The 21,846-nt window shown below is 55.7% G+C and overlaps 2 protein-coding genes across 7 annotated transcripts in view; one reads left to right on the top strand and one right to left on the bottom strand.

The window, feature by feature from the left end:
• Positions 1 to 2,374, top strand: part of ZNF609 (zinc finger protein 609) — a 61,499-nt gene extending 59,125 nt beyond the window's left edge. For 4 of the 6 annotated variants that reach the window (XM_071813706.1, XM_065847407.2, XM_071813705.1 and 1 more), the window contains exons 8-10: positions 67 to 283; positions 948 to 1,017; positions 1,154 to 2,374. In XM_071813706.1, the coding sequence (XP_071669807.1) occupies positions 67 to 283; positions 948 to 1,017; positions 1,154 to 1,160 (294 nt within the window). In that variant the 3' untranslated portion in view covers positions 1,161 to 2,374. Of the gene's footprint in view, positions 1 to 66; positions 284 to 947 lie in introns of all 6 variants that reach the window. The other 2 variants (XM_065847408.2, XM_071813708.1) reach the window with 2 other exon arrangements.
• Positions 2,375 to 4,555: 2,181 nt separating this feature from the next.
• OAZ2 (ornithine decarboxylase antizyme 2) lies at positions 4,556 to 15,766 on the bottom strand. The gene is given in 6 exon segments (XM_065847409.2): positions 4,556 to 5,296; positions 6,908 to 6,993; positions 8,781 to 8,956; positions 12,716 to 12,796; positions 12,798 to 12,873; positions 15,623 to 15,766. Coding segments are annotated over 6 exon segments (573 nt in total). The 5' UTR covers positions 15,643 to 15,766; the 3' UTR covers positions 4,556 to 5,162.
• Positions 15,767 to 21,846: the final 6,080 nt, after the last annotated feature.

Below are 21,846 nucleotides of genomic sequence, written 5' to 3'. Positions count from 1 at the left end.
GTGCCAAGCATGGCCCCGGGGTAGCAGGTGGCGTCCCTCAGCCTGTGTCTGCTTTCTCCTCTCCAGATAAGCGAGAAGACGTCTCAGGAGCGGGACCGCGGCGGCTGCGGGGTGGTGGGGGGCGGCGGGAGCTGCAGCAGCGTCGGGGGAGCCGGCGGGGGAGAGAGGAGCACAGAGCGGCCCCGCACGTCCCCCTCGCAGCGCCTGCTCTCCACCCATCACCACCACCACCACCTCGGGTACTCGCTGCTGCCGGCGCAGTACAACCTGCCCTATGCAACAGGTGAGAGCCCAGCCCGCCCCAGCACTTTTGGGCAGCGTGAGCCGTCACACCAAGCTTTGCTTTGAGCAAAACCTCCCCCTCTACTCTGCCATGGTGAGACCACACCTGGAATATTGTGTCCAGTTGTGGCCCCTCAGCTCCATAAGGACAGGGAACTGCTGGAGAGAGTCCAGCGCAGCCACCAAGATGCTGAAGGGAGTGGAGCATCTCCCGTGTGAGGAAAGGCTGAGGGAGCTGGGGCTCTGGAGCTGGAGAAGAGGAGACTGAGGGGGGACTCATTCCTGGAGATCAATATGGAAAGGGGCAGTGTCAGGAGGATGGAGCCAGGCTCTTCTCGCTGACAACCAGTGAGAGGACAAGGGGCAATGGGTGCAAACTGGAACACAGGAGGTTCCACTGAAATCTGAGAGGAAACTTGTTGGGGGTGAGGGTGGCAGAGCGTGGCCCAGGCTGCCCGGGGAGGTTGTGGAGTCTCCTTCTGTGCAGACATTCAAACCCGCCTGGACCCCTTCCTGTGGAACCTCAGCTGGGTGTTCCTGCTCCATGGGGGGATTGCACTGGATGAGCTTTCCAGGTCCCTTCCAACCCCAACATTCTGGGGTTCTGTGATTTTCTGGCTCTCCTGTCCCGGGCTGGAGCTCCTAACGCGGCTTCTCCTCCACAGGTCTCTCCTCCACAGCCATCGTGGCCAGCCAGCAAGGCTCCGCTCCCTCCCTGTACCCACCTCCGCGGAGGTGAGACCGGTAAGGCCGTCCTGCTGGCACGGCCACCCTGCTCCCCGTGGAGGTGGCCGTGCCGGGGGTGCCCGTGGGGACAGCGGGTTTGGGGTTTGGCGGCGGCAGGAGCTGACGTGCCCTTGGGTCGTGGCAGGACGTGACGCGCCGGACGCCTGGGCTGTACGAGACATGTGACTGGCTCACATGGGGAAGCGCCGGAGACTCGTTAGACATCAGTTGAATGGTGTTAATTGTTCCGCTTGACGGTCCTGCCGTGATCCGAGGCAGACTCTGTCCCGTCCCCCCCGTCGGACACACACTGACCCCCTCCACACCCTCCCCTTGGTGCGTGGGCGAGCTGGTACCTGCGGAAATATTTATTCTACTGGGCACCAGCGCTCGGGACAGAGGGGACTCTCCCGCCTGGTGCATATGAAGAGGAAACGGAAGCACTGAGGTTTCTCGCTGGATTTGGGACCCCGCTGCGGCTCTGCGAGCCGCTGCTTGGCACTGGGGCCGAGCGCCGCGGGACTGGGGCCGGGCAGGGGCCGCGTCCCGCCGGGAGTCACGCACGTGTCGGGGAGGCTGGTGCGAGCTGGGGATGTCACCCTGACCAGAGGCAGCCGGGGGCCGCAGGGACGTGCGGCGTGTGGGGCGCAGCCTCTCCCAGCTCCATGGCTGCTCCCGCACTCCACGGCACCCGTGTGTGGGCAGGAGCTGCCGGTGCGTGGGCGACGGCCGGGGCGGTGGGCTGGGGGAGCTGGGGGCTGCTCTTGGGCCCGGCAAAGCAGCCTCTGTCCCCCCTGCACCCCCACCAGGTTCCCTCCCCAGTGCCTTGTGCGGGCCAGACCTGCCCCAAGCTCCTGCCCGCGGCTTTTGAGCTGGTTTGTGAGCTGTGGCTCTGCAAACCCCCGGCCTCTCCTCTGCCCCCCTCGCTCCAAACCCCGGGGCAACGCACCCCGCTCGGGGCAAGGGCTGCGATGCCCTTCGCATCCACCTTTTGCTTTTCAATGGGCTTTCCCAGGCCGCGGGGAGAGCCCGGCCAGGAACAAGCACACGGGCTCTGCCAGAGGCACCTGCGGCTGCGCCGGGTCCCGTCCGGCCCTTGGTTCCCCGAGCCGGGGCTGGAGGCACCAAGGCTGCCGGTCCCCCCGCCCGAGGACAGGGGCTTTCTGGTCCTCTGCCCCCGCCGCAGCAGCTCCCCCAGGCCAATGCTACCTCGGCCCCGCAGCACCGGCTGCCCCGGCTCCCCCCGCCAGCCGTCGGTCTCGGTTGCGTCCGTGCGTCCGTGTCGCACCCGGCCCCGAGGGGCGGCTGTACCGGGATGCTCTGCCCGCCGGGCTCTGTACATACTGTAAAAAGCAATTGTTTGAAAGCTGTTGGTTTTGGGTTTTGTTTTCTTCCCCTTCCGGTTCCCTCCATCCCGCTTTACCCGGTTGGACAGGAGGCGCGTGCTGGGGCGGCCGCTCACGCTCCGCTCATGTTTCTTCCGCTCTTGGTGACGGACCCAGCGCCGCCCTCGGGGACGGGGGGCTCGGGGGTCCCGCCGGCTGCTCCCACCTCCAGACGCAGTGTCGGCAGAGCCGGCACAACCGGGGCAGCCGCGGCACGGTGGGGTGGCCGGGGCGGGGTGGGTGCCGCCGGCTCTGCTGGCAGCAGAAGGGGATGCTGGGGGGGCTCCAGGTGCCGCTCCCCACCTTCCCCTTGGGTCCCAGTTGCGTCTCCCTTTAGGTGTTAAACAAAACAACCGTTTCAGCAGAATAGGTTTGAGGTTTGACTTTTTTTTGGGGTTCCCTGTCAGGTGCTGCCCGTGGGGTGGTACCGCAGCCCCCGGGCTGTCAGCGCTGCCCGGGGTCCCTGTGCCCCCCAGGGTGTCAAACCATTGGTGTTTATAGCTCTTGTTTCCATTGGCGTTGCTGTGTTGGGTTTTCATTTCAGTCTTCCTGATTCTGCCCTTCTGTAAAGTGTACATTATTACCAAGTTCCTTGTTTTTTTTATATATATATATATATAAATATATATATATACAAACTGTACTCTTCTTGCCTTTGTACATTTGGGCAAGGAGAGAGAATAAATCTTTTTAAGAGACAATCACAAACCTGTGAGGGTGGCTTTTTCTTCCTGCTCCCCCCAGTTCTGCTCTTTTGTCCCCAAACGCTGCGGGCAGTGATTTTTTTGGGGGGTGGGGGGAGTGCCCATCCCTGGGGTATCAGGGTTTAAGCAGATGTGCTGCTCCTGGCATCACATTCCTGTGACGGGTGAAGGAGGAGCAAAGCGGTTCCGTCGCACCCGGGCTGTGCCAGCAAAGGGAACATCCCCGGCCCAGGGAAGGGGTTGAGGCAGCTCTGGCTCCAGGAAGGGATAAAACTTGGCTTTTCTAAAGCCAGACCTAGAAATGAGGGTTGGTTTAAGCAGAGAATGGTGTGAGGTCTCCTCTGCGCTGCGTGTGGAGGGGACGGGGGGGTTGTACCTGGCACAGGGCACAGCAAATGGCAGTGAATACATTCCCAGCAGCTCCCACTTCAAACCAGACTATTCGAGAAGGAGCAGAGCCCCCAGCCCTTTGGTTTCATTGGAGGGGAAGGAGGGAAAGACACAAACTTTAAGATGATTTATTCACACCAACTCATATCCCAGCCCCACCTCTCTCCCCCAAGCAGAAAGCGCTGACGGTGATGGTTGTGGAACGGCTCGGCGTCGGCTGCTTAAAACAACCCTCCAAGGGCGAGACACAGCAATGCGCACGGGGACAAGGCCACAGCGAGCAGCTTCCGGAGACACCCGCCTGAGCCCGGGGACAAGAGCACAACCTCCTCCAGTGTCACGGAACAGGAGCCCTGGCCAGCACAGTGGGACAGCCCCGGACTGGGAGAGCATCTGATTGAACTGGGAGAGCATCCCACTGAACTGAGAGAACATCCCCCAGAACTGGAAAAGCATCTCACTGAACCGGGAAAGCATCCCCCAGGACTGGGAGAGCATCCCCCAGGACTGGGAGAGACCTCACTGAACTGGGAGAGCAACCCACTGAACTGGGAGAGCAACCCACTGAACTGGGAGAGCATCTGATTGAACTAGGAAAGCATCTCACTGAACTGGGAGAGCATCTCACTGAACTGGGAGAGCATCCCCCAGGACTGGGAGAGACCTCACTGAACTGGGAGAGCATCCCACTGAACTGGGAGAGCATCCCCCAGGACTGGGAGAGCATCCCCCTGAACTGGGAGAGCATCCCCCAGGACTGGGAGAGCATCTCACTGAACTGGGATATCCCACTGAACTGGGAGCACCACCATCCCACACCTGCCCCTGCACGCAACCCCCTTTGGTTTGGATACAACTCGGTGTCTCAAGGTTTGAGATCCCGTTGGGAATGGGAGGAGGAAGGAGAGGTGGTAGCTCCAGCCCCACTCCAGACCTGTCTGTCAGGATTTTGGCTCTTTGGGACCGTCATAGGGTGAGGAAACGTCCCCCCGAGCGGAGGAATCGCTGCTCTGAGCCCGCGGCAGCACCGGAGGCTCCGCTCCTCTCAAAAAAGCAGCCCTGGCTGAGTGAAGTTCATCCGAATGCCCCTTTTATTGAACGAACGCTGTGATAGTGCGGCGGTAACATCGAACGGAGTTAAGACTGCTTAAAACAAAAGCTGGAAGAGCAAGAAGTTTCAAAAGGACAAAAAAAAAAGACCAGCTTAAACAGCATCGGTCGCCCCGAAGTGGAGACGTGCGGGGTTTGAATGTAGTGTTAAAGGTTAAACTCCAGCACGTCTCCTCCCTCCTATCACCCAAACACGCCGTCTATTTAAGAGTCTGAGTGAAAAATAACATGAAAACCAAAGTAGTGGGTCAGATGAGCGCACACGGGAAAGGACCAGCGGGTTTGGAGGAGCCGCCGACGCACCGGGCTGGGCTCCCCGAATCGCACCCCGACAGCTCCTGCGCCCCTTCAACACCTACCTCCCTTTACTATTTGGTGATTACATGTGGATATATAGTTCTCTAGGCAACACGTTTCAATGAGATAGTCAACTCGGAGGATACACAGGCCAACCTAACAATGAGAAATGCAGTTTCAGTCCAACAGAAGCTTGTTTTCCCTTTCCTCGAGGAAGGAGGTGTCGCCCCCTCTCCCCTCAACAGCATTTTGGGGTCCCCCGCTGCGGTTATTCTTCATCGGAGGAAGAGTTCTGCTCCAGGGGGTACACCATGAACATCACGTCTGGCCGCGACGGGACCGAGGGGTGACCAGGCCGCACGATCTCAAAGCCCAAGAAGCTGAACGTCTTCAGGAGCGGAGCTACCAAAGAGAAGGAAACCGGTTACCACCAAATAATCCTCCCCACCTGCGGCGCCCGAGAAGGCGCGAATATCCACCGAGCACCCTCTGTGAGCTTCTTGCTCAGAAAACCACATTTTTAACCCGACAGCGCTCTCAGATAGGTGGTTCCGTCTCTGCCTGCGTTCAGCACAGCTGCTCTAAGTGCCAGGGGGATTTGGGTTGTGCAGCAGAGCAGGTTTGGCCCCGTTTATCCCGCGATGGCTGTGCCGGCCCCTCGGAAGCAGCGGTGCCCGGTTACCGGCCCGCACGCCCGCGCTTCCAGCCCAGCGGCTGCTCTCAGCACCCCGTGAGCAGGTCAGACAGCAGCAAACGGGAATCTCCTCACTCCAGCTCCAGGCAGAAGTTTCTGTGTCTGTGAGGAGCCGGAGCTCGGTGGAAGCTCCCCCGGCAAAGCCACCGCGGGTTACGTGGGCAATCCCGAGCGGGGTGACTCCAGAAGCGCCCGCGCACCTTGTTTCGGTCAGACAAGGTCACATAGGCGACAAGACACATCCTCGCTTGTAACGAAGCGATCGCTTCCCTGTGCTCCGGGAGGTGACCCTGGTGCCACGTCTCATCTCCACAGCACCCATCAGTGTCCAGCCACGTGGGGAGGCGCCCACGTGGTTTCCAAGACAGAGCTCGAATTCCAGCTGCACAGACAAGGACCTGGGATCTGGAGCTCTCCAGAACTCATAAGCCCGGTCCAAGAGCCCGTTCATAAAAACAAACCCCAGTATCAGCTGTCTCCTGTGAGCAGCCACTGCGGGGTCACCTGTGCATCGCGGTGACACCATGGCAAGAACTTCATCTGGAAATCATTCCTGGCGGTGTACCAGGGAGTGACATCTCGGCTCTGCTAACGCGCTTTGCTTTGTTTCAGAGGAGACGCTGCAGCCTGCGAATGCAGGTTTGAATGACTCCTGCCGTGGCGATCGCTCGGTTACTCGCCTGCGTCTCGGGGATTCAAAGCAACACATCCATAGCTCGGAACATCAGCACAAATCTCCTCCAACTTCCGTGCTGTAATCACTCCTCCGACACAGCTATCTTTAGATCCTAATGCAGCCCCTTAAGCCGAAGCATCTAGAGCCAGGGTCAGGATTACTTGGAGGTCTAGGAAGGGTAAAAGTGCCAGGAGATCTTTAAATAGCAGCTGAACATCAGGGCAACAAGCTACAAGAGTTTGTTTCCCGTGTAATAACCTCTCCCTGGCTTCTCCGTCCAAATCACAGAAGCCTGGTATCAAATTCAGACCATCGCTCCTCACCAAAGGTGAAACAGTCACCAGTTTCTGGACAATAAAACGCTCCAGGTTGCTCAGGAGCAGCTTTCCACGGGAGTACCTGCAGTTATTTAACAGCAAAGCCTGCCTGCTGCAGAAACCACAACCGTTCCCTCTCTCTCAGTCTCAAGAAAAGGCTTATTTTCTCCGTAAGAAACTCCTTTTACTTTGCAAGAACACCATGAAAACACTGCAGTAGGCACTGTCTATTAAGCCTGGCCTAGGGATTACCAGACTTTAGTACAGGTTCAGCAGCGCCAGTTTGGACCGAGGGAGCAAACCTGACGGCGGGGGCGAGTTCTCACCTCTGTCTTCTCTGCTTTTTCTGAAGCAAATAAAGACGTAGTTGACTTTCATTTTTTCTTCAGCAAACTCCAGCAGCGCTGACAACCTGCCAAGGAGGAGGCGACAAAGGGACATCAGCCACAGGAAGTCCTGGCCTGAGGAAGCCTCAGAGCATTATCAACTGTTCCGATGTTTTTGGGCAGAAAGATCCCTTGTTTACAGCCCCTTCCAGCGAACAATGTGCTGGAACAATGGGCTTCCTGCCGCACTGTCCGGCCCCGCGAGCCGCAGCCGGCAGGCACCCGCGGGTCACCGGCCCCGCACCCGGCACTCCGGCCTGGGCTTTGCACACAGGCTGAAAACTGCAGCCGGTCCATGGCTGGGGCGCAGTGTACATGGGGGATCTGCAAGTTTGTGCTTTGTGGGGGAAAAAGCAAAGGAATGGGAGAGAGAAGGGGAGAAGGGAGAGGGGAGAAAGGGAAGAGAGAGAGGGAAGAGGGAGAGGGGAGGGAGGGAAGAGGGAGAGAGGAGTGAGGGAAGAGGGAGAGGGGAGGGAGGGAAGAGGGAGAGGGGGAAGAGGGAGAGGGAGAGGGGGAAGAGGGAGAGGGGAGAGGGGGAAGAGGGAGAGGGGGAAGAGGGAAGAGGGAGAGGGGGAAGAGGGAGAGGGGAAAGGGGGAAGAGGGAGAGGGGAAAGGGGGAAGAGGGAGAGGGGAAAGGGGGAAAAGGGAGAGGGGAGAGAGGGAAGAGGGAGAGGGGAGAGGGGGAAGAGGGAGAGGGGAGAGGGGGAAGAGGGAGAGGGGAGAGGGGGAAGAGGGAGAGGGGAGAGGGGGAAGAGGGAGAGGGGAGAGGGGGAAGAGGGAGAGGGGAGAGAGGGAAGAGGGAGAGGGGAGAGAGAAAAAACGGAGAAGGGACAGGAGAGAGAAAGAGAAGGGATAGGGGAGAGAAAGAGGAAGGACAGGAGAGAAGGGAGGGAGATAAAGTTTGCAAGGGTTTTGTTAATGTGGTAATGAATTATTTTAATTACAGCCTCTCCAAGGCTGTTTTGCCCAGCTGAAAATAATCTTGGGGAGCTGCGCTTTAAGTCGCGGTGACACAGGCGGGTAAATCCCCTCCCAGAAGGTTCCACTGCCAGGAGAGCAGAACTGGGACAGCTGAAGGATTTACGGGCCGACTGCAGAAACTGCACAACCCTTTACCTGGACTCGGAGTCAAATGCGAGACGTGAGAACACCGGCACTGACTGACGGTGCCTAATGAGGGTTTTTCCTTAATTAGCTTGTGTAATTGATGGATGAAGCCTACTGGGAGGTTGAGGAGGACGCGGTGAAGCTGGGAGCGCTTGGCAGCGGGAGCTGCTCTGGAAGCTGCGTTTACACAACCTCCGCAGAGCGGAGCTGTCTGGACAAAACACCACCCGGTTCTGCCAACAGATTGAAACCAGAGGCCCTGGCACAGCCCAGCGCCTGCGCGGATCCACCTGCTGATGGGGAGCGCATCGACAGCGTGGAGGTTTAGGTTTATTTCCCTTAAAAAAGGAGGAAAACGGCTGCCAAAAGAAGCTTGCCAAGGGGCCAAAACATGGAGAAAGAGTTGTACATTTTTTCCATACCGAAGCAGGCAAAGCTGTTGGTTATTTGTCATTAGCACACGGGCTGAAAAAAACAGGAACCCATCTGAAATGATCACGGAGGGGAAAGAAAATATATAAGGAGGACACAGGGGAGAGAGAAAGAGAGAGAGAAAGGGAGAAGAAGGAGGGAGAGAAAGGGAGAGGGAGAAGAAGGAGGGAAAGGGAGAGGGAGAAGAAGGAGGGAAAGGGAGAGGGAGAAGAAGGAGGGAAAGGGAGAAGGGATACACAGAGCAGGACCACAGCCCGTGGGATGCCCAACTTACCCTTCTTTGCTTCCATCGGCTAATAATCCATCCGGGATTTCCACGAAGAGGCTCTGATTCGAGAGCACGGCATCCCAGGAGGAGGTTTTCACCTCCGTGACCTTGTACTGGAAGTGGACAAGATGAGGCTTCCCCTCGTGCACCGGGACATCTTGGTTAACAGTGATCTTCTCGTCCTGCGCCGGGGAGGGAGGAGAGCACGTGAAATAAGGTTAAGGAGTAAAGGAAACTATCCGTGAGACCGTAGATTAAAAACGGTAAGCAACCGTGCTTAAATGAGCATGCAAAGGGATGGCGTTTTACTCCTGAGTAGGACCAGCCCTGTAGTCCAGAATTACAGACTAAGACAGCGGGGGACTCGCCGTAGCTCATGTCCGAGCCGCAGAGCTCTACGCAAGCGCAAAAGGTTCAGAGCTACCATTCCGAACCACCTGGAGTACTTTGTTCTGTTCTAATCAGGAACAGAAAGAGAGGTCCTGCATTACGAACAGCCAGGGGAGTGTAACTAGAGGGATGCAAATGGCAAATTACTCCAAACGTGATACTTTTCCCTCTTGGGGACACACACCACAATGAGCGCTCACACCTCAGTGACCGTCTGCTCATGTTCTCCTGTTCAAAGCGATGCAGTCTTGCAAATTTATGTTGTATTAAACATCTGTGTATTGAGTCTGTTCACTCACTGCAGGTCCCAGCCGCATGAGCTACCAGAGTATCTGCTGCCACCAACTCTGTTATATCCCAACCCCCAACACGGTCTTTTTGTTTAAATGCTCACAAATTGCTTTCCCAGATTTTACAGCCAATGGGTTTAAGGGATGAAAATGGAAGTGCTGGAGTCACCATCCCTGGAGGGGTTTAAAAGGCATTTAGATGAGGTTCTCAGGACATGGGTCAGTGTTAGAGTTGGGTTATGGTTGGACTCGATGATGCTGAGGGTCTCAGCATTTTCAAGCAGATCTTTTCTTCTTAAGCTGTTAAAAGTATTGCTGGTTCAGAAAACACATCTCTGAGAACCTTCTGAGGCTCCTCAAGGCTGCGTTCCAGTGCTTTAACTCCTATAACCACATACATTAAAATAAATCCCTCGCGGTTTGACTATTGTGACACGGAAGCCGCCGTCGAGTATGTTAACGCTGGCAGAGGAAGCCGCCGTTTGTTTAAAGCCCACAAAGCTGAGCCGAAAAACAAGTTTACACTTCATCAGAATAAATATCCTGTAGGAAATAAGTTTATTCATCGAGGTTGAAAGCAGTCTTTGTGGTCGCGCCCGCCGTCGGGTTTTACTCCTGTTTTAAGCCAAGTGTGTGAAGGTACCCACAGGCTCAAGTTAAGTCAGGCTTGCTACTGCTAAAGCCAGCAGCAAGAGTTAGATCTGAGCTCAGCAAGAGCTCTGTGCTGCAGAAAACAACCAAAAAACCCCAAAAATCCAGCAACAAGGGGATTATCGCACGTCCTCCAGTTTCTAGGAGCCTTTGACAGCTGTTGCTGTGCAGAATGTGTCTCTGCTTCAGCAAAGATCCCCCTCTCCACAACAGCTCACAGATGCTTTTCTTATACTTTGTGATAACAAAAACAGAGCGAGGAAGTTGAGAAAAGCAGCTGGGGGTGACACACGGGACAGGGAGCCCGTGGCAGGAGGGAGAAGCTTTGGGAGCGTCGGGCTCGCATCCCCATGGGCATCACCCTGCGCTCCAAACCAACCGAGGCTTTGCCACTTAAACACCCCCGAATGCAACAGCGGAGTGAAACTGCAGGGATTAAGAGAACCGGTTCCCCCGGTTGGGTGGGAATTACGTTTCCGCAGCCCGTCTCGAGCAGCTGATATTTGATTTCTAGACATGCAGCCAGCGAGATGCTGGGGTGAGAAGCTGTCCCTGTGAAGCAGCAGCTCAGAATTCTCAGGAAGCCGCTGAAAGCAAAATCCTGTTTACGCAACAAACGTTGGGGTTTAGCTCAACCCCTGCAAAATCCCTGTGGGGAAGAAAATAAACCCACCAGCCACGCAGCTGCCGCAGCCACCAGCTCTCCAGTCATGCAGCTGCTCCATGCACAAGGAGCAGCTTCCACTTGGTTACCATTCCATTTTCCAAGCTCCGATGTCCCGAGGACGGGGGCAGCCCCTTGGCAGCGCCCGAACAGAGGATGTTATGATCCAGCAGAGCCAAGGGACTGGAGAAACCCGCGCTGGCATGGGCTGCACCTGCGGGATCCTGCCAAGTTTGCCCGCCAGGGCACGTCCGTTCGCACGATCGCCCATGGCCGCTGCCTCGCCAGCTCCGGTAAAACACCTTTGCTCCTAACGCAAAGACCACAGGGAGCTGCTGAATCGATAGCGCGGTTGTGCAGGGAAAGGTCACCCCTTGAACCAGAGCAGCTGATACAGCTGGAAAAAGTGCCGAAGCTTTCGGTCCAGGTGCCTTTCCAGGTCACGGCGGAGCCCGCCAGCTGAAAAGCTCGGCCCGGTCCAACTCCAGTGGGATTTGAGAGGGGCAGCATCCCAGGAACCGCCGTCTGAGGGTGGATTTTGAAGCGCTCACAGCCCCCTGCTCTGGGATGTGCCACCACAGAAGGGGCTGATTTTCTGACCCAGAAAGAATCACAGCCGTGTTTCTGGGTGCAGCTCTCAGGTCACATCCCCCCTGCCCACACACCGCCGCCAAAATCTGTGCGAATTCAGGGCCGTACTGAAGCCAAACCCTTCAAACTGTGATTTTCCTCCTACACTGAGCCTGTTTTCTGCCTTTGGCCCTCACGTGGTCCAAGGCACAGCAAAGCAGCAGTTCAAGGTGCAGGGTCTTTTATTTCCTATCCCCTCCCTAAGGGAATTAATTAGTTGCACTGAGTCCCTCTGGAAGCCATTTATATACCTTTGTTATCCGTCAGGAAGCCCACTGTGCAATTTTCCTGCCTCTCTGGATTTTGTACCACCTGTGACAATTCAACTCGATGGCATTAAGCTGGCATTATGTTATTATTAAGAGGCAACAGAGGGTGACATTTATTCACAAGGTAAGCGGGTGAGGCGTGTGCTAAAAACTCACCGAGGCTGCCTTAAAGGCCTCTGGAAGCAGCCGTGAGGTTCTCTCACGGATTTGAGAAGACTTTGGTTGCAGTGACCCAAAAGTCCCTGTATCTTTTCATCGCCGTGTGCCTCCCACAGGGTAATTAAAAATCAAGCCTGACGCCTATGACAACACCCCTGTGCGAGCAGCCAAATCCGCGAGCTGCGCAGAGCTTTATGCTCCCTATCCGACAGCGCGTGGGAGAGCAGCGTCCCAACAGGGAGACAGGCAGATGTTTTCCCCTCGTCACACAAGACAAGCGCCTGTTCTTCCTCAGCGAGACCAGCCAGGTCTCCTCGTGCGGAAGGAAAGGCCCTGGAGAGTGAAGAGGCCAGAAAAGCCAAGAGCTGCGCAGCTCCACGTGCTCCTGAGCGAGCATCCGCAGGTACAAACCCTCCTGATCTGTGCTGCCGGTGTCCGTGTTCCAGAAACGGCCCCATTCGCACTTTGGTGAAGCCACAAGTTCCTCTGTGTGTCAGTTCAGGCCCTGACAGTTCTATTTTTCCGGACTCGGGGCACAGGAAGGAGCTTATCAACCATTCTCTGCATTTTACCTTTCTGCTTCTTGCAAGACTTCTAAGAAGTTGTTTGATGTTTTGATAATCCATGTACAATAGCTGAAACAGGCCTCTGGGATACAGGGCTAGGGAATTATTTGCTGTGCACCTTTAAGAATAAGGTCTCTGATTTCTTAATAAATAGGTGACACTTAAGTAGGAGAACCAAAAATTAGCTGTTGCTGAAAAATCAAGCGTTCTCCCACTTACTACCCTGAAGTTGTTTGCATTTATTCCCATCAGAGCGCGGAAGGAACCGAACGCGGCTGTGATGCGGGTACAGGTCGGTATTTAGGCACGAGATCTTTCTCACCTTGTAGATCAGAGCTGAAAGAGAAGGATCCCTGCCACCCCCTCGCCCACCGGGGATCTTCGACAGTGGGTGAGGGGCATCAGGAGCACCACAGAGGCCCTGGAACGATGTGCCTGCAGCACTGCAGCTGGGGACAGTTACTCAAAGGTAAAATACTACTGCAAGATAAAAGAGAGAAAAAACCAAGGTTACATCAGTAGGAATCACATTTAGGGTGCAACAGCTCCTCACCACTCGTATCCCTGCGCATCAGAGGCTTTAGAGCCCCGATATCCACATGGAAAAGTCGCTGCGTATCGGCGGCATTGGGTTGGGAACGTGAGCGCTGACAACCCGGTGTAACGGGGGGGACGCACGGCCAGAGCAGCGCACACCTCCTGCACGCAAACATCCACCGGTTCATCAACACGGCCCCGCAGGAGGAGGCTTCGCTGCCACACTTTCTAAGCGAGGAGGAGCAAAAAGGGCCGGTTCTTCAGGTATTCTTGCAACGCGCTCTACAACGCCCGAGTTGACATTTTCATATGCAACATCACACACGCATCCTTCACTCCAACCCTAAAAATTACAAGCACGCCCCACAGATCTAAGAGCAAGACATTAAGTTTCCCTTGCAGTTTGGATGCCCTACGCAAGGTCTTTCAGGATCGCTTTGAACACACACTTTAATATCTGCTTTAGAAACTTAACAAAAGCCAATTATTTAACTCCTGGAGCATCGCTGCCTTCAGCGGTGCCACAGCAGCTCTTTGCGACGCACCACAGCGATATTCCTCCGACAAAGCCTGCAAAAGCAATGCCGAGAAACCAGTTGCTCCCCAGTGCTCCCATTACGAACCACGCCAGCGCAAAGCTATGGGAACGCCACCAAAATAAAGGGGTTTCGATAAGCACACGGAGTGAGAAATAAGGCTATAAGGGACAGATGCTGGAGGTGCATTGACAACTTACTGTCTGTCCTAAAATTTCTCACTGGAGCTGTTTCCCAAGCCTTTTTCCGCTCTAATCACTCTCCACAAAGGGGACAGATAGAAATATCCAAGACTGAGGACCAAACCATGCTCGGGGAACCACCTGGAACGTCCACCAGACCGCAAGCGAACCGCCGGAATCTGCCATTTCTGAACGCAAAGAACAACTCACAGTTGCGACGCGGGTGGAATTCGCTAAGATCTCAGCTCGCTACCTCACACCAAAATACTCGGGAAACACAAAATACTCTTCCTCCATATATTTCCTCCTCCTCCGAGCTTTTCAGCAGCGTTGCGGTGGCCCAGAGCAGCCCCTGCTTAGAGAGAAGGCATTTAAACACCCCAGGAGCGCGCTGAGCGTGGATTCGGTCCCTCCTCTCGCAGGGTATCAATGGAGCAGTGTGTATTCCGGAGTAGTGGATGTGCAGAGCCATGACAAAGCACTTTGCTCGGCACTTCCCCACCCCCAGAAAGCTGTTGGCAGCTTTGTTATTCCCTTCCCTCCTCCCTCACCCCCCCCCCAGCCAACAATGTACTATTGATAGCTCGCTCCAACTCGCCGCCAAGGCATCGAGAAGCTGGATAATGAACTGTAGTTGTGGGAAAAAACACACACAAAAAAGAGACAGGCTGTAGTTTACATGCAAAGCAGTTCAAGACACTTCCCAGTTTTGCTTCCTCTGGCACATGCAGAAGTCAAAACACAAAACCCCTCCAGCTGCTAAGCCCGGCTTAGCCAAGACTTGCGGGCCTGCCCCAAAACCTGGGGGGGTCCCCAGAGCAGGACCACAAATCAAACGAGGTTTTGCTTCCTCCAAGTGTACATTAGTACCTCGGGAAGAAGTTTGTGCGAGTGCCCAACAAAGTCTGAGCACCTCGTGCATCCACACACCAGCGACTCCGCTCCCCGAGGCCTCTTTATAGCGTAAAAATTAGGATTGTGCTCCTTTCTGCCCTTTGGAGAAGCTGCTTTCCAGCAGCTTGGTTGAGATTATGGTGCACTTAGATCACCAAGGGCCTTTCCCTGAAGAAACTCCCGAGCAAAAGCCTCTGAACGGATCCCCGCCTGAAACAGGAGCTGGAAGCGCGTGTTTGTTTTCAGCCGGCGGGTATAATTTTAACTCACTAAGCTTCCAGCCATCTCAAGCCCGTGTCCCGTCCCTGGGCAGCGCAAAGGACAAGCACCTGCAGCCAGCCCTGCCCCACAACAACCCATTTCGGGGCTAAAACCTGCGCTTTTTGGGGTTTAGACCAGACAAAATGATCCTTGCAGCTCCCTTGACATTACAGAAACGAAGGTTTTTTGCTTGTTTTCTTTTTCACCCCTCTTCCAAACAGGCTTTTGAGATGCTGTTACGCTTCGCCTGTAATAAAAATACCACGCTGCCAGCCACTGCAAGTCGTATATTAAGGAACCTGGTTTAAAAAGCAACTCGTAAATAACAGCACGGCTCAAGCACTAGAGCCAAGAAACAAGGCTGGTTTATACAGACGGTCCCGGCGCTTATCTAGAGGCTCAGGAAATGACACTTTTCGGGCTCTAAACAAGGAAGAGACACACGAGATAATTCGGTCAGCTGGCAAAAAAACCCACAAATGGTGTAAGTTCACGATAAGCGGCAAACGATCAGCGCTCCTTGGGGCTGCGGGGGGAGACACGGACCCTCCCGGGCGCTAAACGCTCATTAGCCAAAGACTCATTAGCAATAGGCTCATTAGCACAAGGCTGTTCAGACACCCCCGGAGGTGATGCACCCCCAGCCCCAACACCCCCGGGGAGACAGAAGAGATTTTAACAGAGAGGGGATTTTAAGAGAGCGGCGAAAATTCCCCGTTTCGCCCCGTTCGGCCCCCGCCCCAGCCCGGGCCCGGCGGCCGCTCCGCTCCGCGGGGCGCTCAGGCCGCGGCGGGCGAGCCCGGCGGCGCCGCCCCGCACCTGTCCTGGGTGTTTATCATCCTGCGCTCAGTCTCGCCGCGGCCGGGCCGTGTCCGTGTGTCCGTCCCTACGCGTACCCACCACTGCCGCTCCGCTCCCTGCGGCCGCCGCGCTCCGACTGACCCCGCGGGGCCGGCCCGCCCCGCCCCCCGCGCCGCGCGCCGCCCGGGCCACGCCCCCCGCGCAGGGCACCCTGGGAAACCGCCGCCCCAAACAAAGGCCGCGCCACGCCCACACACCGCGCAGGCGCGCTGCGCTCCTCCCCCCGCGAGTGACGTCACCACGGCGGCCGGTCGGGTCCCGTCTGGTCCCGTCGGGTCCCGCTCACCCAGCCCGGGGCTCCCGGCACCCAGAGCGGGGACAGCGGGGCTGTGCGCCCGGGGTGGCCGGGTCTCCGGGGGGAGGAGCGGAGCTGGGGAGCGGGTGTGAGGAGAATGAGCAGCGCACGCAGAATGCCAGAATGTCAGGGATGGAAGGGACCTGGAGAGCTCATCCAGTGCAATCCCCTATGGAGCAGGAACACCCAGCTGAGGTTCCACAGGAAGGTGTCCAGGCGGGTTTGAATGTCTGCAGAGAAGGAGACTCCACAACCTCCCTGGGCAGCCTGGGCCAGGCTCTGACACCCTCACCCCCAACAAGTTTCTTCTCCTCTTTCAGTGGAACCTCCTGTGTTCCAGTTTGCACCCATTGCCCCTTGTCCTGTCACTGGTTGTCACCCAGAAGAGCCTGGCTCCATCCTCCTGACACTCCCCCTTTCCATATTGATCCCCAGGAATGAGTCCCCCCTCAGTCTCCTCTTCTCCAGCTCCAGAGCCCCAGCTCCCTCAGCCTTTCCTCACACGGGAGATGCTCCACTCCCTTCAGCATCTTGGTGGCTGCGCTGGACTCTCTCCAGCAGTTCCCTGTCCTTCTGGAGCTGAGGGGCCACAACTGCACACAATATTCCAGATGCAGCAACACTGTGGTGGGAAACATGCGCGTCTGCAGAGCTGTTCAATATCTGCATCAGTGACAGGGGCGAAGGGATCGAGTCCGCTCTCAGCAAGTCTCTGGGGACAGGATCCATCCGGAGGGACCTGGACAAGCTCCAGAAGTAGGTCTGTGAGAACCTCATGAGGTTCAACAGGGCCAAGTGCAAGGTCATTACAGCCTTCCCCCAGTGTAAGAAACGTTTAACAAAGAACTGTTGTTTTTACAAAACTGGGGACCTGGTGCCTGACCCCAGCAGGGGGAAGGACTGAGAGACATCGGACTGTGAATCCTTAATGTAAAACACAGTCTCTTCGAACTAATCCTGGATTGCAGACTGATTCCTATATTTAAAAAGTTAATCTGGGGGGAAGGGTAACCAACGAGCCAGGAGTCTGTATTTTAAATAAATCAATAAGGAGATCAAGGTTTTTAGAATTAGATGAACGAGACAGGTAAACTGAGGCAGGGTCGGGTGGTCTGTAAAGCCTGCAGCACTGACCAAGGGGCAACAAGGGAGGGGATTTGCAGCCAGGATTTGGGTGATATAAGCAGGAGCTTTTTGCCTTATTCCATGTGCCTACCTTTAGGTTGAACACCCGATCTTGCAAAATCGTTATTAAAATATACTTTGCTGAGATCCTGCCTGAGCCTATTATATTTGCAAGGTGTTGTTTCCTACAATGAGAACCTCCTGAGTTCAACAGGGCCAAGTGCAAGGTCCTGCACCTGGTCGGGGCAGCCCCGGTGTCAGTCCAGGCTGGGATGCGGGATGGAGAGCAGCCCCAGGAGAAGGACTTGGGGTGCTGGGGTGAGAGATTGGACAGGACACACATGGACCTGCTGGAGAGGGGCCAGAGGAGCCCCAGAAATGATCCGAGGCTGGAACAGCTCTGCTGGGGGACAGGCTGAGAGAGCTGGGGTGTTCAGCTGGAGAAGAGAAGCTCTGGGAGACCTTAGGGCGGCCTTTCTGGACTTAAAAGGGGCCGATAAGAAAGATGGGGACGGACTTTTGAGCAGGGCCTGTTGTGAGAGGACAAAGGGTGACGGGTTTAAACTAAAGGAGGGAGATTCAGGCTGGACATGAGGAAGAAGATTTTTATACGGAAGGTGGCCTGGGGAACTGCAGGCTCTTAACCCAGGTGAGCAGGAGCTAAAATAAGGAAACTGGTGGAGGGGATGTCGAGCTGCCCGTGGCAAAGCTCTGCAGGGGCTTGTGATGAGCAGCACAGCCGTGAGGGACCGGACAGTCACCTGGACAAAGACGAAGAACCTGGAGAACCAGGCAGTGCCATCAGTCCCACAGAGCTCGGTGGACACTGAGCGTCCCCACGGGCACAGAGGCTGGAAGAGAAGCTCTTGACACACTCGAGGTGCAAACCCTGCAGGCTGGGGTCGTGGGTCTCACACCCCTCGCCGGCTCTCACGCTGTCCGTGTGCTGCTGGTCACAACACGCCGGAGAGCACAGGCCCTGCGCGGGTTCCCGAGTGACACTGGTGGCAGCGCCGTGTCCCCAGCGAGACCCGCGCTCCAGGATCTGCCCGGCCTGGCCGTCCTGGTTCCCAGCGCGGCGCAGGAAGCGACCAGCTGTTGTGAGAGAGCTGGACACTGGCCAGCGCCCGAGTTCAAACGCAGCCCGTTAAATGGCCTTTCCCCCTTCCTCCGCGTTTAAAGCCCCGCTCGCAGCCGGCGTTCTATTTATAATACCCAGGAAAAACGAGCTGAGACTTTCCCACAGTGCCGGCTTCTTGGGCGATTGTTGTTCGGGAAGCTGGAATGTACACGGTATTATTTTTATATCCCTCTGGGAAGGATTATTTCTGTTTTAATTGCTGCGTGTCCCCATCTGTGCCGAGGGAAGTTTGCAACGCGCGAGGTCTCCGGCTGCTGCCCGCGGGTCTCGGACGCTGCTGTGGGTGTCTCTGTCTGCGTGTCCCTGTTGGGGAGGGTGGTGGGTGCCGCGAGAGATGTCCTAACAGCCAAAATATCGCCGATGTCGCGTTGTTGAACCCCAGGAGCACCCGTGGTGCCGCTCGCTGGCCCCGTGCCTTTCCCATCCCCTGCTCTGCAAGGCCCTGCGCCGCTTTCCTTCTCCTCCCTATCTGCTGCCCTCTGCCCGGCGCCGTCATCCTTCTCCTCGCTGATCTATCACGCTTCTCTCCACTTTTATTTCTCAAATAAAAGCCATTTCCAGGCAGCTTCACAGCCCCGAGAGCTCTGCTGGTGATTTTAGTGCCGGCTGGTTCTGCTGTGCTCCTGTTCTGCTAACGCTGCGTCGCTCCTTTATAAAATCATTGCTGCCGTGTCGTCCCCTGGCCTGGAGATGGTTTTATGGCCCTGCCTGGGGTTTCAGCACTGAAAAGTGCTCTTGTGCCATGTTTTTTGTCTTTTTGCTACAGGCACCTCCGAATAGCTTTGCTGTCTGTTATGCCGGGTTTTAGGATTTATCATCCCAAATTCTAGACATGGAACAGGTGACGTCTGCAACCTTCCTGTTTTAGAGGCTTGCAAACAGCAGTTGTGCACCTCCCTAATTATTCTCATTAATTATTGTGATTAATTGTGGGCTCTGGAGCTCTCAAACGATACTTTGCAGCGTTGGGGTGCACGGTGGGTGCGCGTCCAGCGGAGCCTCCGCCGCGGTTCCTACAGCACATGCGTTTCAAAGGGGTTCCCTCGTGGAAAACGCTTCCAAGCAGAGGTTTCGAAACAGAGAGAAAAGAGTTGATGGTTTTATATGTAATTAATACCCTGTGACTATTGAAAAACACCTTGAGAATTGTGTCGTTCAGAACTGTACACGTATCTGGGAATGTAATTATGTTTTCAACAGCAGCCTTTTCATCCCCCATTCTATGATTGCTCTTTTTCTTTTTAACGTGGGGATCTTGTTTTGCTAGGGGAAAAATAAAAGTGACGGCTGCCAGGGAATTTTGTTTTCATACCTCAGTGCTCCCAGCCCAGCTGCCGGTTTGGCCGTCCTGTGCCAACACGCCCGGATCGCGTTACAGCCGGCACAGCGCCCGCAGCGCCCCTGGGATTGCGGCTCCCACTGCGCCGCCGTCAGCCTGGAACCGCGCTCGAGGTGACGCCGCAGAGGTGGCTTTTCGGTGTTTGAACTCTTGGACTGTTCAGCGTCACCAACCCACGTCTCCTGCGCACAGAATCACAGCATGGACTGGGTTGGAAAAGCCCTCAGAGATCATCCAGTCCAAGCCTTGGTCCAACTCCAGCCCATTGACCAGATCACGGCACTAAGTGCCATGGCCAATCTCAGTTTACAAACCTCCATGGCCGGTGAGTCCAGCACCTCCCTGGGCAGCCATTCCAATGCTGACCACTCTCTCTGCACAGAATTGCTTTCTAATCTCCAGCCTCAATTTCCCCTGGCAGAGTTGAAGCCCCTGCCCCCTTGTCCTATTGCTGACTGCCTGGGAGAAGAGCCCAATCCCCCCTGGCTAGAACTGCCCTTCAGGTCGTTCTAGAGAGTGCTGAGCTCACCTCTAAGCCTCCTCTGCTCCAGACTGAACAAGCCCAGCTCCCTCAGCCTCTCCCCACAGGGCTTGTGCTCAAGTCCCTTCCCCAGTCCTGTTGCTCTTCTCTGGACCCGCTCCAGCACTCCCATCTCTTTCCTGACCTGAGGGGCCCAGAACTGAACACGTCACCTCTGTCACAAGAGGCTCCTTCCAAGCCGTGTGGATGCGGTTTATGAGTTGATTCCGTGGCGCACCTGCCTGAAGCTGGGGGTCAGACTTGAGGCACGTCGCTGCCATCAATGGCTTTCCTTTTTTAATGAGCTTTGTCAGAATTTATTTAGCCATTAAGCGGTGCCAGCACGGAGTTCACGCATGAGCTGAGAATCTGCTAGGTGTGAATTAGTGATGAGAGAAAAGCAGGTCAGGGAACATCTTGTTTCGGAGCACGCTGAGCATCAAGCTTAGCTTGGGCGATGTGTCCGAGGCCTCGGACCAGGGTGAAGACGTGTAGAAATCACAGCAAGTGTGTGCTCTGAAGAGGCATCATCCTTCTTCATGCCAGTGCATCCAAATTGTCCTTGTGCAGCGTGAATTTGGGGTGTGCTGGGGTGGGATTGAAGCTGGTGACACGACGTGGTGGCCCGTCACGAGGTGGCTCTGTCACTCTTGTGCCACTGATAAGCCCTGCGCTCTGATCGATGCTCTGGGCTAGCGCCAGCACCTTTACAGGTGCTAGAGAGGGGACGGTGGGACGCGGGGTGGGATGCTGCTGCGGAAGACGTGCCAGAGCGAGTCCCTGCAAACCTGCCGTCCCTCCAAGGGCAGGACCTCAGGATGGCTCGCCATGAAGAGGCAGGTTGTGGTTTCACCAGCAAACACCGGGGAAACACGTGATCCCCTAACCTTCTGACGTAACAGAACCTGGGAATGAGGTGTGTTGGGAACAGCAAGCTGGGAAGTCCAAAGGACTTTTTGGCCAAGAGGTGACCTCCTGAGGTACGTCTGGAGATCACTCTTGGCCAAAGTCAATGCTCCCCGAAGGAAACCTGGCCGTAGCCTCTTCTCTGCACCATCCCCGCTCCTCTGTGCCCGCAGCTCTTTTCCTTGGAGCCCATGGTCACACTCCAGGACTTGGTGTGTAGCACCAAGAGACAAAAAAGGGGGAAAATCTGAGGACAAACAGGTAACAAAAAAAGCACAAAGGAAAGCACTGTGTCTGGCATTGCACATCTGAACCCAGCTAGGTCTCTGCATTGATTTTTGTGAAAGCTCTTTCAATTATTTTCTCAATGAGCTCATCTTTCCTGGCACGTCGCTGCTTGTTTCATACAGACACGGCAGTTTTCGTTTCATGTCCCTTTCGTTTCATTTCCCACGTGGGAACAGGCAGCTCCGTGTGTTGTTGCTGCAGAAAAACAGGTGCCTGGAGGGTATCTTGGTGCTTTAAAGATGCTGCGTGAAGATGGGGTGAATGGAGCTGAGGTGTTTCGAACAGAGCTGCCCAAATTTAGCCAAAACCGTGCCCATGTCCTACCTCTGTGCAACGGGACTTGCTCGCAAGCTGCTTTTGCTTTTCCGTGTGGTTTTGGTGGTTCGGGATCCGTTCCCATGAATGGAAAGGGGGTTGTGGAAGAGGATGTGTTGGCACGAAGAGGTGTGATGATGGTGGGAGCCACAGCCAAAAACCCAAAAGGCGTCACGGAGCTGCATTTGTAAGAGCGCAGGCTGACTGCACATTGCGAGCACAACCTGGAAATTAAAGCCTTGCATCTCCTTAT

This window comes from Patagioenas fasciata, chromosome 12 (genome assembly GCF_037038585.1).
Source record: "Patagioenas fasciata isolate bPatFas1 chromosome 12, bPatFas1.hap1, whole genome shotgun sequence".
Classification (NCBI taxonomy): domain Eukaryota; kingdom Metazoa; phylum Chordata; class Aves; order Columbiformes; family Columbidae; genus Patagioenas; species Patagioenas fasciata.
This window is presented reverse-complemented; position numbering and strand designations above follow the sequence as displayed.